This window comes from Blastomyces dermatitidis (genome assembly GCF_000003525.1).
Source record: "Blastomyces dermatitidis ER-3 genomic scaffold supercont1.2, whole genome shotgun sequence".
Lineage (NCBI taxonomy): Eukaryota > Fungi > Ascomycota > Eurotiomycetes > Onygenales > Ajellomycetaceae > Blastomyces > Blastomyces dermatitidis.
Genome location: NW_025544775.1, coordinates 534,180 through 548,569, shown reverse-complemented (window position 1 = coordinate 548,569; position 14,390 = coordinate 534,180). Strand labels below are relative to the sequence as shown.

Sequence of the window (14,390 nt, the reverse complement as noted above, 5' to 3'; positions counted from 1 at the left end):
CCAACCGGAGCGCCAAGCCCTGCGCCACAATTACACGCAGAGCGCGCCTCCAGAGTTCAGCTCCATCGTTTAGTCCGCCGAGCAGCCAGTTAACTCCGCCTGTCATGCGTCCACTCATCGTCCATCCATGAACCAAACTGCCGTTTAATACCCGCAGATATATATCCCTCACTTTCGCCATAGTAAGGCATTCTCTGCTATTCCTCTTCGAATCCACCACAGTGCCGGCTTCTACCTTGTTTCGTCGACCCCATCATTGATGTCACTGACCTAAAAATAGCCAGCCCCCCATACCCACGTAGAGAGGATCAAATTCCTGTTCTTGTGGACACGCTCTCTGTCTTATTATTATTGCGCCAGCAGACGGTATATCTGTGTAGGTTCTTGCTTGTATAATCTGTCTATCCGTCGCCGGCTTCAAGCTGATCTGACTGGTAGCCTAGCTTATTCCACGAAGACGAAAAGAAGATCGAGACTAAGAGATATACATAGCTCCAGACCAAGAGATAGAGAAACACCATTACCCGTCAAAGTTATTTTACGTCTCTTTTAGTACGGCCACCCTGTTTCCGGAAACGACAAAATGGCCATCTGTCTTACATTCGGGACCCAAGGTATGTCACATATATTCATACATACATATAGATATATCTATCCGCTCTGCTCGCTCTTATACACGGAAGGGACCAAAAGAAAGAAAGACGGAAAACTGTGAAAAAATGAGCAGCACCGTGCTGACATATTCTCCCAGAATTTACGTCCCGCCTGAAGGGGTATGAAAATGTCACTGCACAATGCCATAACTGTAAGTTTGGCTTATCCATGGCGGGGAATGGCCCCATTCCTTTCTCCCTTTTTAGATGAGGAAATGGCGGTGGGACGACGAGGTACAAATCAAGTGTTGCGTTTCTAACTTCGTTATTTGTTCTGTGCAGGCGGAAATTGGTCCGCGCATTGCGCCACAAGATGGTAAGTGCTGAGAATTCATGATATCTCCCCATCTCGACCTCAAGGGAGGCAATTTGATTGGGAATCTCTCTTTCATATCTTAAGACGCCGGTTGAATAAATGGTTTGAGAGACGGAATGGATTTTTTTGATAGGTACATGACATGCTGACTAAATTTTCTGATCTTTTCCAGGCCTTGGTTTACTGTTTGCTTCATTGTACGCCCGCCTCATAGATATCCATTTCTCTTCTCTCCGCCTAGGCGGATTTTTGTCAGAACCAACTCAATTTGAACCTCACATTAACTGATTCCGTCTGCTTTCTGTTTTTAGCCCGTTATTCCTCTATCAACTCGCAAATATAAGGTTCGCCCTCTTACTTCCACCCCATTATACCCAACATGAAAAGCAACCATCCTCTGGCCACAGTGATGGGCACAAGTATTTTTTTTATAATCGAACAAAACTAACCAACTCTCATTCGGAGTGTTTAGGAGGTAACCTGCCATGTATGCCACTTCGCACAGGATCTAAGGTAGGTTAAGACAAGGGCTTGGTCATCATCAATTTTTTGCTCCCTTTTAGACCATCCTACTTCTCAATATCTTTCTGCATGACAACACTAATATGCTTTTACACAGCAATCGACCAGATGTCCAATCGCAAGCCGGTGGAGGCCCACCGGCTCAACCACTAGGACCATACCAAGGGCCCCCTGGATGGGGACCCCAAGGCCCAGGAGCCCCGGGAGGGCCAGGAGCACCAGGACAACCGCAGCCGGGTTACTGGTATAAGTAACCTACGGAACTAGGAGCGTCCTTTTGGCCTTGGTCGGACCCGTTTCTTTTCTTCTCCCCTCTTCCTCCGCTTCTCCTGTTTATGTTTTCTGGCTCACTTATATCTCTTTTGTCTTGCTGTACTTTATGAGCTGTTTCGCTCCTTCCATTCTTTTGTTGTGTTGGTTTTCGACCTTTCCAATCTCCCCTTACCACCCAGTTTATGGGATATCTCGATACTCTCATGGTCGCATCGCCAATATACGTTTACATACCCAACTGTTTATTGAAACTTGCTTATTGATGGGGGATTTTTATCTTTTCTCCTAGTTTCCTTAGTTTAGTTGCTTTCTACTTGGGCGTGGTTTTTGGGTACGGATGTCTTATAATAAGATACGGAGTTGCATTTGGTGGGCTTAATAGGAATAGGACTCGAGCAGTTATCATCAGTAATAGAATTATTTTATTTATCCCAAGCGGCACACTTTCATACGACTTTGCTCAATCATCATCCGTGTTGCTTTTCTGTTAATTCATTCGCAAAGGGGGCAAATGATGTCACGATATGCAATGTCTGTGGATGCTGAAAGTAAATTGAAGGAAAGGTAAATAAATAAGAAATGACTAGCTGAGAGCAAGGGTAAAAATGACAAAAAAATAGACAACATGAAGGCAATAAGAACAAACCATAAAAAGAAGAGAGTAAAAGGAGAAAGCGTTTCGTTAATCGTTCATTCCAAGCTCCAGCTCCACATCATACCACCATTCTTCTTCTGTCCTTTCTCTTTCTTATGAGTGCGCACGTATACGTATTGGGAAATTCTGTTGCAGTAGTATATAACCCGCCATTTATAAACGTTCTAGAATGGTGAAGTCTGAGAGAGAAAAAAAAAAAAAAAAAATTCAAGTCATTCTGAGACTGTAGAACAAATTGGTATAGGACGAGGATCTCGAACGGAAGGGGGAGGCCGGGCGCTGGCATTCTCATCCAGAAACGATCGCCGGTTACTTATTGGGTCTTGAAGAGTAAAATGGCGCAGTGGCCCACATAAAAGTATATAAAGTGCTTGGTTTCTACAGATTCATGACATGATGGTTAGGTTGGCTTCTAATCAATTCAACGCGAAATATGTCCTCTAAATAGACCGGACAAGATAGGACGGAGAGGGCCTCTTACCATGCGTCACGAAGCTGCCAAAATTGCGCCCTACTATGCAATGCCACGTTGCGCCCTTGCGCAGGTCAAACTGTATTTCCCGTGAGCAACCAAGCCATACCTTTTCGAAGCAGACTATGAAGCGAATCTGTAGCTTTCTCTTACCTCTTTCTTTATGTACTGCGCAATGTCCTATTAAAGTTGCAATCCAACATTGTCAGTCTCGCGGGTATCGATACGATACAGCATATGTACTGTACATATATATTACTCCAGTTTTCGACATTAACGCCATACCTTTTCGATGTGGTACTTATCCATGGCCTCCGTTGCTGTCGAAAAGGTCACCAAATAGTCAGCACCAATATCCCAATCCCGAAACTTATTTCAGTCTTAAAGGTCCCGCACGTACCAACTTCAATGGCTTCCTGTTGCATGTCTTCGCTCTAAGTTCCCGACCGGCTGTTAGTAAACACTCGAGAGGAAACAAGCGCTATCGCAACTATCTTTTCCTGATGGTACGTCATAATGCAATTGGAGCGCTCACCATATCAGCAGACTTAATCTGGGCTAATAATTCCCACATCTTGTTAGTAAGGCTCTTTTCTTCAGGCAGCATGCTGGCCGACAGGGAAGAAGGCAAACAACCGGGGGCTTGGTATGTATACCTTCCAGCTTCTCACGCTTTTCAGCAACCATTTTGAGTATTGATTTGGAGAGGTAGTGAGTGATATTCCAAGTTAGTTCCAAAGATACAATACAATGCCGACTGTGTTATGTGGAGGGAATGTAAAGTGATGTGAGTGATTCAGGGGCAGAGAGCACGGCGATGTTTCTGTGTTATTCTATGGCTTCAGTTGCCACAGAGCTGCATTCAGCAGAATAGCTAGTTGCTAGTGCGGACTACTCTCACCGCCTTTGGCAGAAAAAAAAAAAAAAAGGAAAACATTCCACCAGTTCGTTCTTTGCATTTCTTTTCCACACAAGAAGGAAGATTGAAGAACTCTTCGTTATTCCCATCCAGTCAATATGGAGGAGAATACAAGAGTCTTCGTGTCAGGCTTGCCGCCTACTTTTTCTAATGATGACCTCCGAAAACACTTCTCTACGCGGTACCAGGTTACTGATGCACATGTTATCCCTAAACGAAGGATTGGATTTGTGGGCTTCAAAACCCCGACTCTGGCACAAGATGCTGCCAATTACTTCAATAAGACATATATAAGGATGTCAAAAATTGCAGTGGAGATGGCACGACCGGTACGTATTCCTCCCCTTCCCTTTCTTCTACCCTCCGCACTATCGAATTTCCCACCGTTTTTATTTGTCCGCTGCCATCATCGAAGACTGACCCAACTAAAGGATTCATGAAGCTGACCGAACTCTTAAGGTCGACGGTGATTCCCCGGTAAGTGGGAAGCCAAATTCAAGACATGCCACATCAGCCAACTCCACTACTCTCAAACGAAAACACGACCAAGTAGAACAGAAACAAGATCCTAAGCTCCAGGAATATCTTGCCGCTATGCAGCCGGCAATGAAGTCAAAGACTTGGGCTGACGATGGTATAGTGGTTATTACTAACGGGGTTTCAACGGATAGTGCTCAAATTCAACCGTCTAGCAAGACTGAAGAGCCTAACATCAAAACAAAGCGGTTAAGGCCGGATCATAAGCCCGCTTTCAAAAAGCAGCAAAGGGAGCGGCCGAACAATGTCTCAGAGGATAATTCTATCGCAGAAAAAGCAAGGTCTATCGAGCCTGAAAATGAACCTGAGGCCACGTCTGTGGAAGAAGCGCCGAAGTCCGATATGGATTGGCTGCGATCGAGAACGAGTCGACTTCTCGGCCTGGTTGAAGAAGATGAAGACGAAGGAGGTCCTAGCACCGCTCAAATACGGGAAATTGAGGAAAGCGAGGACAGTGACTATGAAAGCACCAGGAGAGGGAATGCGCAGGAGGCTTCGCCACCCGTTCAAAAAGAACCACCTAACCCATCCGACAAGAATGAATCCTTTGACGCGAATATAGGCCAACTCCGTGAAACCGGTCGCCTTTTCGTTCGAAATCTTCTCTATAATGCTAGCGAGAGTGACCTGGAGTCACTATTCTCTCCCTTTGGAAAAATCGATGAGGTAAGCATGCTTGTTGCTTTGTGTCATTTCCGTTAAGTCTTTTGTTTTTCATTGTATGTGCACCGTTCCTGCATCCACTGGCTCCAATGATGATCGTCCAGATAGGGACAGCTTATGCTATGCATGTGATGTTACCTGGAAAGAGTATTTTAGTAGATGCCTCTTATAATCTGAGAAGCCTATCCTATGGTGAATAACTATTCGATGTCTTGATTTTTTTTAATCTCCAGAATCAACCCGCCGCTGACCGCAGAAATAGGTCCATGTTGCGTTTGATACACGACATTCTAAAAGCAAAGGCTTCGCGTACGTACAGTACGCGGACCCAGAGGCTGCCATTCAGGCTTTCAAAACGCTTGATGGGAAAGTTTTCCAAGGCCGTCTCTTGCACATCTTACCGGCCTCATCAAAAAAAACCTATAAACTGGATGAGTATGAGCTTTCAAAATTGCCTTTGAAAAAGCAACAACAAATAAAAAGGAAACAAGAGGCCGCGTCGTCAAATTTCAGCTGGAATTCCCTATATATGAATGTAAGTTGCCTGTTATTTTGTGCCCAAAATTAGTTTCCATGATCTAACACGTGTATTAGGCTGATGCAGTCATGTCATCTGTATCTGAACGATTGGGGATTTCGAAATCCGAGCTGCTTGATCCCACATCCTCTGACGCAGCAGTCAAACAAGCCCATGCAGAAACGCATGTGATCCAAGAAACGAAGGCGTACTTCTCATCACATGGGGTGAACCTGGATTCGTTCAAGAAGCGGGAACGAGGCAATACTGCAATCCTCGTTAAGAACTTCTCGTTTGGTGTTAAAGCTGACGATTTAAGACAGCTGTTTGAACCTTTTGGGCAAATTAAGAGGCTCCTGATGCCTCCCAGTGGCACTATAGCCATTGTTGAATTCGTCATGGCAGACGAATGCCAAAAGGCTTTCAAGGGGCTTGCGTATCGAAAGCTGGGCGACTCAATCCTGTTTTTGGAGAGAGCACCAAAGGACCTGTTTGATGAAAATGCGACTGCTACACGGGTTATAGCACCTCCTCCAAAGGTGATCTCGCAAACATACTCAACTTCGGACATTTTCAAGGCAACAGAAACGGAAGAAGCCGAGTCTCCGCTGGAGACATCTACTCTTTTCGTTCGAAATCTTAACTTTTCTACAACAAATGCTCGTCTAACAGAGGTGTTCCAACCGCTGGATGGATTCCTGTCTGCTAGGGTAAAAACCAAAACAGACCCAAAGCGCCCAGGAGAAACTCTTAGCATGGGCTTCGGGTTCGTGGAGTTCCGCTCAAGTGCGCAAGCACGCGCTGCCCTCGCGGCGATGCAAGGCTACAAATTAGATCAACACGAACTTGTCATCAAGGCCTCGCACAAAGCGGTGGATGCTGCTGAGGAACGAAGGCGCCAGGATAATGCGAAGAAGTTGGCCATGCGGGGAACCAAGATCCTCATCAAAAACTTACCATTCCAGGCCACGAAGAAGGATATCAGAAACCTGTTCAGTGCATATGGCAAACTCCGGTCTGTCCGTGTGCCGCAGAAATTCGACGGGACGGCTCGTGGCTTTGCATTTGCTGATTTCGTAAGTGCGCGCGAGGCGGAGAATGCCATGGATGCTTTGAAGAATACCCATCTTCTGGGTAGGCGGCTGGTGCTGGACTTTGCTTCTGAGGAGGCTATTGATCCCGAGAAGGAGATTCAGAATATAGAGAAGAAGATGGATGCTCAGGTGAACCTGGTGAATCTTAAGAATCTTACCGGGTCTGGGAGAAAGAAATTCAATGTCGATGCTGGTGAGGATGAGGATGAGTGAACGAATCGTATTGTATTGTTCTATATCCACATGCTTCTTATTTTTAGCCAATCCCAGAATGGAGTAATAATTTACTTCTTTCCGAGTCTTCCTCATGCCTCTATTCCACCGCACTCGATTTTCTTGCATCGATTTTTCCAAGCCTGTCGGCCAGGGCGCTTTTCAAGAACTGGAATCAAACCAAAAACTACCTTGTATGGAAAGCGAAAAGTTTGTTTCGACTACATGATCTAGAGCAGAGGACATGAAAGTAAAAGGAAAGGTGCTAACATGAGGAGAGATGTCAATGAAACAAATAGCGGGCTATAGGACCTTAGCCAATACAAACGAGATATGTCGAAGATATGTATCTGCTCTAGATAAATTGATGTAGCCTTGTGAGGGCATTGGTAATCCCCGAGGGATAGCCGCCGCGTTGGGACCCTCGCTGAGCATTGCTTTTTAAGCGAAGATTGGGCATGGGATTCCGTACTATAATAAGAGCTAGGGGGTGAGACAAGCCACGATCACTCCATGCCCATCAATCTCATTTCGCCAGGATATTTTCTACTTACGTTCAGGGGATCGTTGAACCTAAGACCTCTATTAAAAGCGCTAATGGCGTCAATCTCACTCTGATCGAGGTTGAAATCATTGACACGCAGGTTCTCAAGGAGACGTGTCCCAGAGTTACTCTTAGGGATGACAGCAATACCTCGTTGCGTGGCCCAACGGAGGACGACCTGGGCAGCTGTTCTGTCATGCTTCTGAGCAATGGATGTAATAGCGGACTGAGAAAGTAGTCGCGGGGCTTCCATCGCGATCTGCATACCCAGCTCAAAGAAGCTCGAGTTGGCAAGCGAAGAGTAGGCGGTAACAGTAATTCCATCGTCCTGAGCGAACTTGACCAAGAGGGATTGAGTAAGGTATGGGTGGTGCTCGATCTGGAGAGTAGCTGGCCTGATTCGTGCATAGCGTAGTAAGTCCATGATGAGCTGGATATTGAAGTTGCTGATGCCGATGCTACGGGATAGCTTCTTGTCGACAAGCTCCTCCATGGCGCCGCATGTTTGCTGGATGGTTGCATTACTGGTAGCGATCGAACTCTTACCATCGTTAAACCAGCCTGGGGGATAGCGGACATCGGGGTCCACATATTTCAGCGCAACCGGGAAGTGTACAATATAGAGGTCAAAGTAGTCAACGCGCCAGTCGGCCAGTTGTTTCCTCACAACGGGCCCAACCTGCTCAGGATCGTGAAAAGTCTGCCAGAGCTTAGATACGATAAACAGCTCCTCCCGCTTGACAATACCCTCCTAGATGCCTCCTAGATGGCCCAGGCAGCTCCTTGCCCCACTTCAGCTTCGTTCCCGTAGTCTGATATGTCGCAAAGTCACGGGTGTCAGCTCTCATATTGATAGGCACAGGGGCTTTTAGGGGCTTTAGCGATCGGGCCAGAATTGAAAAGAAGAGTAGAAAAGGGAGTGTAGTGGGATTTCTCTCTTTACCACAAGCACCATCGAACAGGCGGTAACCGGTCTTTATGGCGTTGTAGACCTGGTCGGCGCAGGTGTCTTTTTTTGAGCTTCTAGAGACCAAAGCTAACAATGGGCATGTCAAACCCGCTGTTCAGTTTTATATTCGGGACAGCCATCTTTCTTCAAGAACTGGATTTGGAAATCGTAATTGTTTCTCTAGTACGGAGTAATCTTAGACGAGAGGCTGATTAGGGTGATTTGGGCGGATATCCCTGATTAGACTATTAATCAATCAAGAGGAGAACTGTTCGCACTATGTAGGAAATCGGGCATGGGGTTAGGAAGCAAGTTAAAGGTAGTAAGGGAGGAGCAGAGAATGCAGATTGAGTTTTATATGTATGCATGGCAATGAGAATTTCTCATAGCATGAAGAGCCATTCCATTTTAACGATAGCGTCAACGGCATCCCCGCAGAAGCTCTCCAGGGAGCTTTTGAGATTTGAGGTCTTCCATGCCACATCGGACTTCGATACATTCCACGCTACTCCGCGTAGCTGGCGGAATTATACTAACCTATGACTAAAAAGAAATTCTCACTTTCTCATCGTTATCCCACGCAGCAGAGGAGTACGTGCTTAGCATGTTTTTAGTCTAACACAATCCACCCTGACAAGCTCGCCTCCTAACACAACTACCGCTTTGAGGAGTAGATGACGGATTGCAATAATGCCTTGCTCGGCCACTCCAGTGATAGCCTGGAGAACACTAGTCCGTCAAAGATTTGAGCATTGAGCTCCCCATGGGCCACCCACTCCTTTGTGGGGTTATCTTGGCGCAAATTCATAAGTGAAAAACCCTGTGGAAAGTTTATCCTTTTCTTCCTTGTCCACTGTGAAACATTGGCGGTTTTGGGACCGCGTTAATGGGTAAATCAGCGGGGAAGCCGAAGCAGCGTGTATATTAGATTCAACACGAAACGAAGGATAGAAAATATATGAAACTGTCAGAGAGGTGGCGTATGTTGTTAGCAATTCTGTGCCCCACGTTAATCATAGATATGCAAATTAAGATACCCAGATCGAATATATGGCTAAGGAAAAGCGAATAGAATGGGTGAATGGGAGAACCTAGATGGCGGGAGTTGTAGATGTTCGATTCTCGGTCGGTCCGAGATTTGCGGCTTCGCGACTCCGGCATATCACATGACCTCTCGGAACATCCAACCTTGGAAGTTTTCTTTTCCCAACGCTCACCAAGATATGACAAGATATCATCAACCAATCGAACCATAACATTTAGGTGAATTGGATATCTACATGTTCTGCATTTTATCCCTACACAGGCGCTAGCAACTACCCAATTGAACCTCAAACAAACTAACACCCGCGTGGAGAAAACCGCACACGCGTTGCCCCATTCTAAGTCCGGAAGCCATTGAAGGAGAAAAAAGATCCAACCACCTGAGCGCCCGAATTTTCTCATCCAAAGCGACCATACGCCCATGGAATATGCCACATGAGGCCCAAGCAAACACTTCAATGACAAGGGCATTCAAGAAATCAATTTGAATAATTGCTTGGAAAGGCCGACGATAGGAAGTGGAATATCATATTATTTTTTATATCTACCTTCCCATGGCTTCCTCTGCTGCCCGCCATGTTGCGAATCTCAAACAAGTTCATATTAAAATGGTGCCGAGTCCTCGCACGCTCGCAGAGTCGCAATTGGTCCTTGCGGCGATACGGAAGTTTGGAGAGGTGTCGTATTTCTTAAATTTGAAGGTATGTATGTTGTTGGGTTCCTTCTTTGTTTCCTTTTAGGTGTCTATATTTTCATTGTCTCGCCCTCGTTCATTTAACAGAAGATGGGGTATTTTCTTCAATTTTGCATTACTTTTTTCTTTTGAGTTCATATTAGGTTCTCTATGTCCTCGCCCAATTTTACGAACTGGGGATGAGATGGCCTGGTTTTCCGTCCAATGTGAAGTGGGTAGATTTCGGCCCGAACCAATATAGGCTTTTATTAGCATTAAACTACCGCACTTGCTGAGACCGTCGAAAGACGGCGGTTTACTCTCCTTCGTCCCTTTGAAGATTGGCATTGTTCTGCTCTTCTGTAGATGGATCCCCGCGCGTCTGTTGTGGACCCGGTTGGGATGATATCCTTGCAATCAAAGTTTGAATATTAGTGCTTTATTTTACCACTTCTATCAGAGCTCTCTAAGCGTCCGAGAACTTACACATAAATAAAAGATCGTACTTCATGCTAACGAAATTGGAGTAGAATACCCCGTCCAGAGACGCCAAAAATACCGGGCGTTCGGCTCTGGCAATTTTCGAGGATCCTCAAGCCAGGAATGCTGCTTTGGAAGCTTCGCCAGTTGTCGTTCCTATCCCCAGCCTATCCACGCTCTTCCCATCATCTTTTCCCCGCGATTCTGACGGGGACCAATATCCAACAAAAAGCTCCCTAGCGAAACCGCGCATCAAAGCTAAAACCAAAGAAGCCAGAATGAACAAAGCCAGAGAAAAGGAAAAGGAACAAATCAGTACCAGTGATGTTAATCAGCCTCAACCATCAATTCTCTGCTATATCGAGCCGTCGTACCACGACCACGGTGTCGCCGTCAAGCAGAATCCATACCATAACACTTTCCTTATCACGTCTAACTCCGTCGAGGTTCAGGATCTTTTGCAGACGGCAAATGGGCGAAATGCCCGCGGCCGTTATAAAAGAGGCGCACATTCCCGAAGGCGAACTACACTATTCTGGGTTGGATATGTTGATTGCTTTCCAAAGAAAAAACGCCCCGTTCCATTTCGTCATCAGATCAACGCTATGCGGTTTGCCGAGTCTTTGCATGGCGATTCACTTATGCGGTTGTGGCGGGAAGGTCGGGAGATTGCGGAAAAAGAGAAGCTTGCGTCAGTGGCCTCAGAGAAGGTGAAGGAAGAAGCACAGGAAAGCCCAAGCCTAAGCCGGATCAATAGCAGTAACGAGAACAGGAGCCAAAGACATGGGAGGAAAATTGTGGGCAGCAGAGCAAGATCACCATAGCCAAACACTAAGGAGGTTGGAGAAGAGCGAGGGATTGGCCCCTGGCTTTTTGACTGAAACAGCAGGGGCCCGGTCAAGGTTATTCTCCTAAGCATTACGGTCAAAATATGATGTCCGTCTCGCCAAAACCCGGAAATAGTTACCTCTCCGCCTTTGATGACACTTAGACCATACATGGTTCGAGAATTTTTTTTCGTCTCTGGAATGCCCCTACTTATTTTGACAGCCCCCCACCACCCTGAATGTCAAAATACAAACGCAGCCAACCAGGCCCCAAGCGGCAGCTCGACGAAAGTGTACTACTGGGCCAGGAAATCACTTGGCCAATACCTACCTACCCGCGCATCAAATTTGTCATATGTCATTCTGGGTACGTTTGCCGTATGTCAGGAATCGGGCGGAGGAGGCCTCTGCATTTAAGCGCTGTGTGGGCAGGTATAATAATATACTTTTCATTTAAGGCGCTGCGTGCTTTGCAGATATAGAGGACAAGAATTTGAAAGAGAGAGAAAATGTGGGGTTCTGCGAGTTTTAGGGAATCATATTGAATAGCAAATCCACAAGAGAGTGCCAAGATGTATATATGCCCATGTAAAATAGTAGCAGTAATAATACACGGATATTGGTACGGTACAGGACATGTTCTAGTTACCCATATCATATTATAGCAGCAAGGATCCGCGGACGGAGGAAACCTGAGCAAACGTGTAGACATACTAGATACATTCCTTTCCTTCTTGGCGTTTTTGGGGAGCCAAAATTTCCGCCCTCTTTCCTGTCTATCAAATCTACGGCGTAATATATCTATCATAAAGAAATGCATCATGACTGAACCATAGCTCAAGACAACTTTTAAGATAGTACCCCCCAAGTTTCCTGCACCATGTTGGCAATTTCTGCTGAGCTAAAGGGAGAATAAGAAAGGTAATTCACTCCTCACGATACACGCACGTATGCTATAATTCCAGAGCTCGTTAGCCAAGTTATCATTTCTCTTTTACAAAAGCCTGACCGCGATGTGGGCAGTGTTCAGGGGGATTACAGCATGGGAATTAATCAAATAAATAAAACTTACTAGCGTCAATCTGTTGAACCTGCGGCAGCGTCAGCCGGACCTTATTCCTATAGAGCACAGGAGAGTTCGTCTGCAAAGGATTTCCCTCAAAATACACCGTCTTGAGCTCCTCTTTATCTTTTAGCTCGCGCTCGACTTCATCGAAGCTAGCGAGCTGGTTGTTGGACGCCCAGAGCTCTTCGAGATGGGTGAGATGCGAAATGTTTTCTAGTTTACTGATTTGATTGCTGGAGATATCGAGGACGCGAAGGTTGGTGTTGTTTTCTAGGCCAGAAATAGCGGTGATGGCATTGTGGGAGACGTAGAGCTCTTCAAGGTTTTGGAGGTTTGAGAGGCCGGAGATGGTTGTTAGGCGGTTTGAGGGGAGGGAGATGATTTTTAGGTTGGTAAGAGCGTCGATGTTCTGCATGAAGTTGGGATTGAAAATGGTGAGTATATGTATTTGGTTGCAATTTTCAAGGTCTGAAAAAGGGGCCGGATTGAAAGGTAGGTACTCAGTTGCTGAAGAGTTGTAGGGGATCATTCGCATACCTTGATTTCGGTGATTTTATTTTTTCCCAGCCACAGCTCTTCAAGAGCTGTGAGATCATCCAGATTTTCAATCTCCTAAACCCGTATTCATCAGAAAAGCACCGTCATACTTCGCAGTCTAGCCAGGGAATAATTGTAGCACGAGCAGATCGCAAAACATACCCTAATCCTATTCGCGGCGAGTTCCAAGTTCCTCAATACCTTCAACCCATCCAGTCCCTCAATCTTTTGTATTCGATTCTGCACGAAATATAGGTCCGTCAAATGTACCAGGTGCGAGACATTCTTGATATGTTTGATATTGTTGAAGCTGAGATCTAGGCTAGTGAGCTTGGTAAATCCATCAAGTCCTCTGATCCGCGTGATCAAATTGTCGTAGAGGTCTAAATCGGTAAGAGTTGGGCCTAGATTTTCGGGAAAGCTCATTCGAGCTATTTGGTTTTGTCGGAGGCATAGTTTCTGTATTGTGTTATTTTTCCGATTGGTGATACAGTTGTAAGCCTATGAGCAATGAAAGCTGGGGATATATTGGAGGAGGAACTGTGTACTTCTAGATGTGTAAAACGTTCCAGATGAAGCGCCGGTAGTGAGGATATACGGCAATGGACAAGGTCGATGTCCTATCATTTAAGTTAACAATAGCTCATTTCTATGTATTTTATCTCTAGAGAGAAACTGGAAGCTATTCAGAGGCATATGGCACGGAGATCTGTAGGCACTATGCTGCCCACGCACCTCAACATCGTTGCCCAAATCCGAAAGTAGGTCTAAGGGGAAATAGACGCACATACATATTAGCATTCTTCATATAACATCGTAAAAGAGATACGAACAGAAACCATATGCAACTAGGGACAAGCGTTTATATATTACGCGAAAAAAAAAGAGGCATACCTTCATCCGCCTCGATCTCCTCCAGAGGTGGGGCATTCTCATCTGAATAGTCGGGGTCTTCGAGAGCTTCGGGGTTGGTGAGCACGGCATGGCGCTCGACTCGCAGCTTACCATCCCAGCCTTTAGAATCCTTCATTGCCGCGTTGCTATCGTCTATCTCGTCGTTTGCGGGCGGGCTCGGAGTTGGAGTCGAGCTTGCGGCTTGTGGAGGTGGGTTAGGTTCCGTCATGTAGAGGCTGTGGGCGGGTGGGGTAGATGGTGAGGCGTTCGGAGCGCGTGCAGAAAAAGTTAGTCTCTAGAGAGAGTGAGAGAGGTTGCAATATAGGAGAGAAACTGATTTGTAGCTCTTGGGTGATGTCGCGAAGGGAGAACAAGCGCGAGCCAGATGATGTCACGAGGTGGTTGTGTGTACCTGGCAAAGTCTGTGTCAGCCAAGCCCTTCGTCCAATTCCCAACAAAGGTAATGAGTACGGAGTGCTTATTAGATATACCCTGAAGATCTGCCTACTTTATTAGAGTTAAATATTTTCTCTATTTCTCTA

General features: G+C 45.9%; 6 protein-coding genes across 7 annotated transcripts; 3 read left to right on the top strand and 3 right to left on the bottom strand.

The window, feature by feature from the left end:
* Positions 1–583: 583 nt before the first annotated feature.
* On the top strand, positions 584–1,745 carry BDCG_01426 (uncharacterized protein; the record flags this gene model as incomplete). Its single annotated transcript, XM_045416930.1, has 5 exons — positions 584–614; positions 646–773; positions 861–969; positions 1,475–1,482; positions 1,533–1,745. 5 exons carry the CDS (start codon positions 584–586, stop codon positions 1,743–1,745), a joined length of 489 nt encoding a protein of 162 aa, XP_045273885.1.
* Positions 1,746–2,119: 374 nt separating this feature from the next.
* BDCG_01425 (dynein light chain, cytoplasmic) lies at positions 2,120–3,778 on the bottom strand. The gene is made up of 7 exons (XM_045416929.1): positions 3,548–3,778; positions 3,427–3,449; positions 3,292–3,325; positions 3,177–3,211; positions 3,045–3,071; positions 2,901–2,970; positions 2,120–2,797 (listed from the first exon to the last, which is right to left on the bottom strand). The coding sequence occupies exons 1-7, from the start codon at positions 3,576–3,578 to the stop codon at positions 2,733–2,735; spliced, it is 285 nt and encodes a 94-aa protein (XP_045273884.1). The 5' UTR covers positions 3,579–3,778; the 3' UTR covers positions 2,120–2,732.
* Positions 3,779–3,854: 76 nt separating this feature from the next.
* On the top strand, positions 3,855–8,898 carry BDCG_01424. 2 transcript variants are annotated; one of them, XM_045416927.1, is made up of 4 exons: positions 3,855–4,139; positions 4,270–5,013; positions 5,273–5,545; positions 5,605–8,898. In XM_045416927.1, the coding sequence occupies exons 1-4, from the start codon at positions 3,909–3,911 to the stop codon at positions 6,832–6,834; spliced, it is 2,478 nt and encodes an 825-aa protein (XP_045273883.1). In that variant the 5' UTR covers positions 3,855–3,908; the 3' UTR covers positions 6,835–8,898. The 2 variants fall into 2 exon arrangements, with proteins under 2 accessions (XP_045273883.1, XP_045279580.1); XM_045416928.1 differs by having other exon boundaries at positions 4,242–5,202; positions 5,605–8,878.
* On the bottom strand, positions 7,282–9,423 carry BDCG_01423 (alcohol dehydrogenase). The gene is made up of 3 exons (XM_045416926.1): positions 8,322–9,423; positions 8,104–8,190; positions 7,282–8,078 (listed from the first exon to the last, which is right to left on the bottom strand). Exons 1-3 carry the CDS (start codon positions 8,331–8,333, stop codon positions 7,341–7,343), a joined length of 837 nt encoding a protein of 278 aa, XP_045273882.1. The 5' UTR covers positions 8,334–9,423; the 3' UTR covers positions 7,282–7,340.
* Positions 9,424–9,531: 108 nt separating this feature from the next.
* On the top strand, positions 9,532–12,214 carry BDCG_01422 (uncharacterized protein). Its single transcript, XM_045416925.1, has 2 exons — positions 9,532–10,072; positions 10,575–12,214. The coding sequence occupies exons 1-2, from the start codon at positions 9,926–9,928 to the stop codon at positions 11,346–11,348; spliced, it is 921 nt and encodes a 306-aa protein (XP_045273881.1). The 5' UTR covers positions 9,532–9,925; the 3' UTR covers positions 11,349–12,214.
* BDCG_01421 (adenylate cyclase) lies at positions 11,218–14,285 on the bottom strand. Its single transcript, XM_045416924.1, has 7 exons — positions 13,849–14,285; positions 13,690–13,721; positions 13,503–13,574; positions 13,117–13,413; positions 12,955–13,029; positions 12,424–12,826; positions 11,218–12,304 (listed from the first exon to the last, which is right to left on the bottom strand). Exons 1-7 carry the CDS (start codon positions 14,075–14,077, stop codon positions 12,285–12,287), a joined length of 1,128 nt encoding a protein of 375 aa, XP_045273880.1. The 5' UTR covers positions 14,078–14,285; the 3' UTR covers positions 11,218–12,284.
* Between the last annotated feature and the right edge of the window lie 105 nt (positions 14,286–14,390).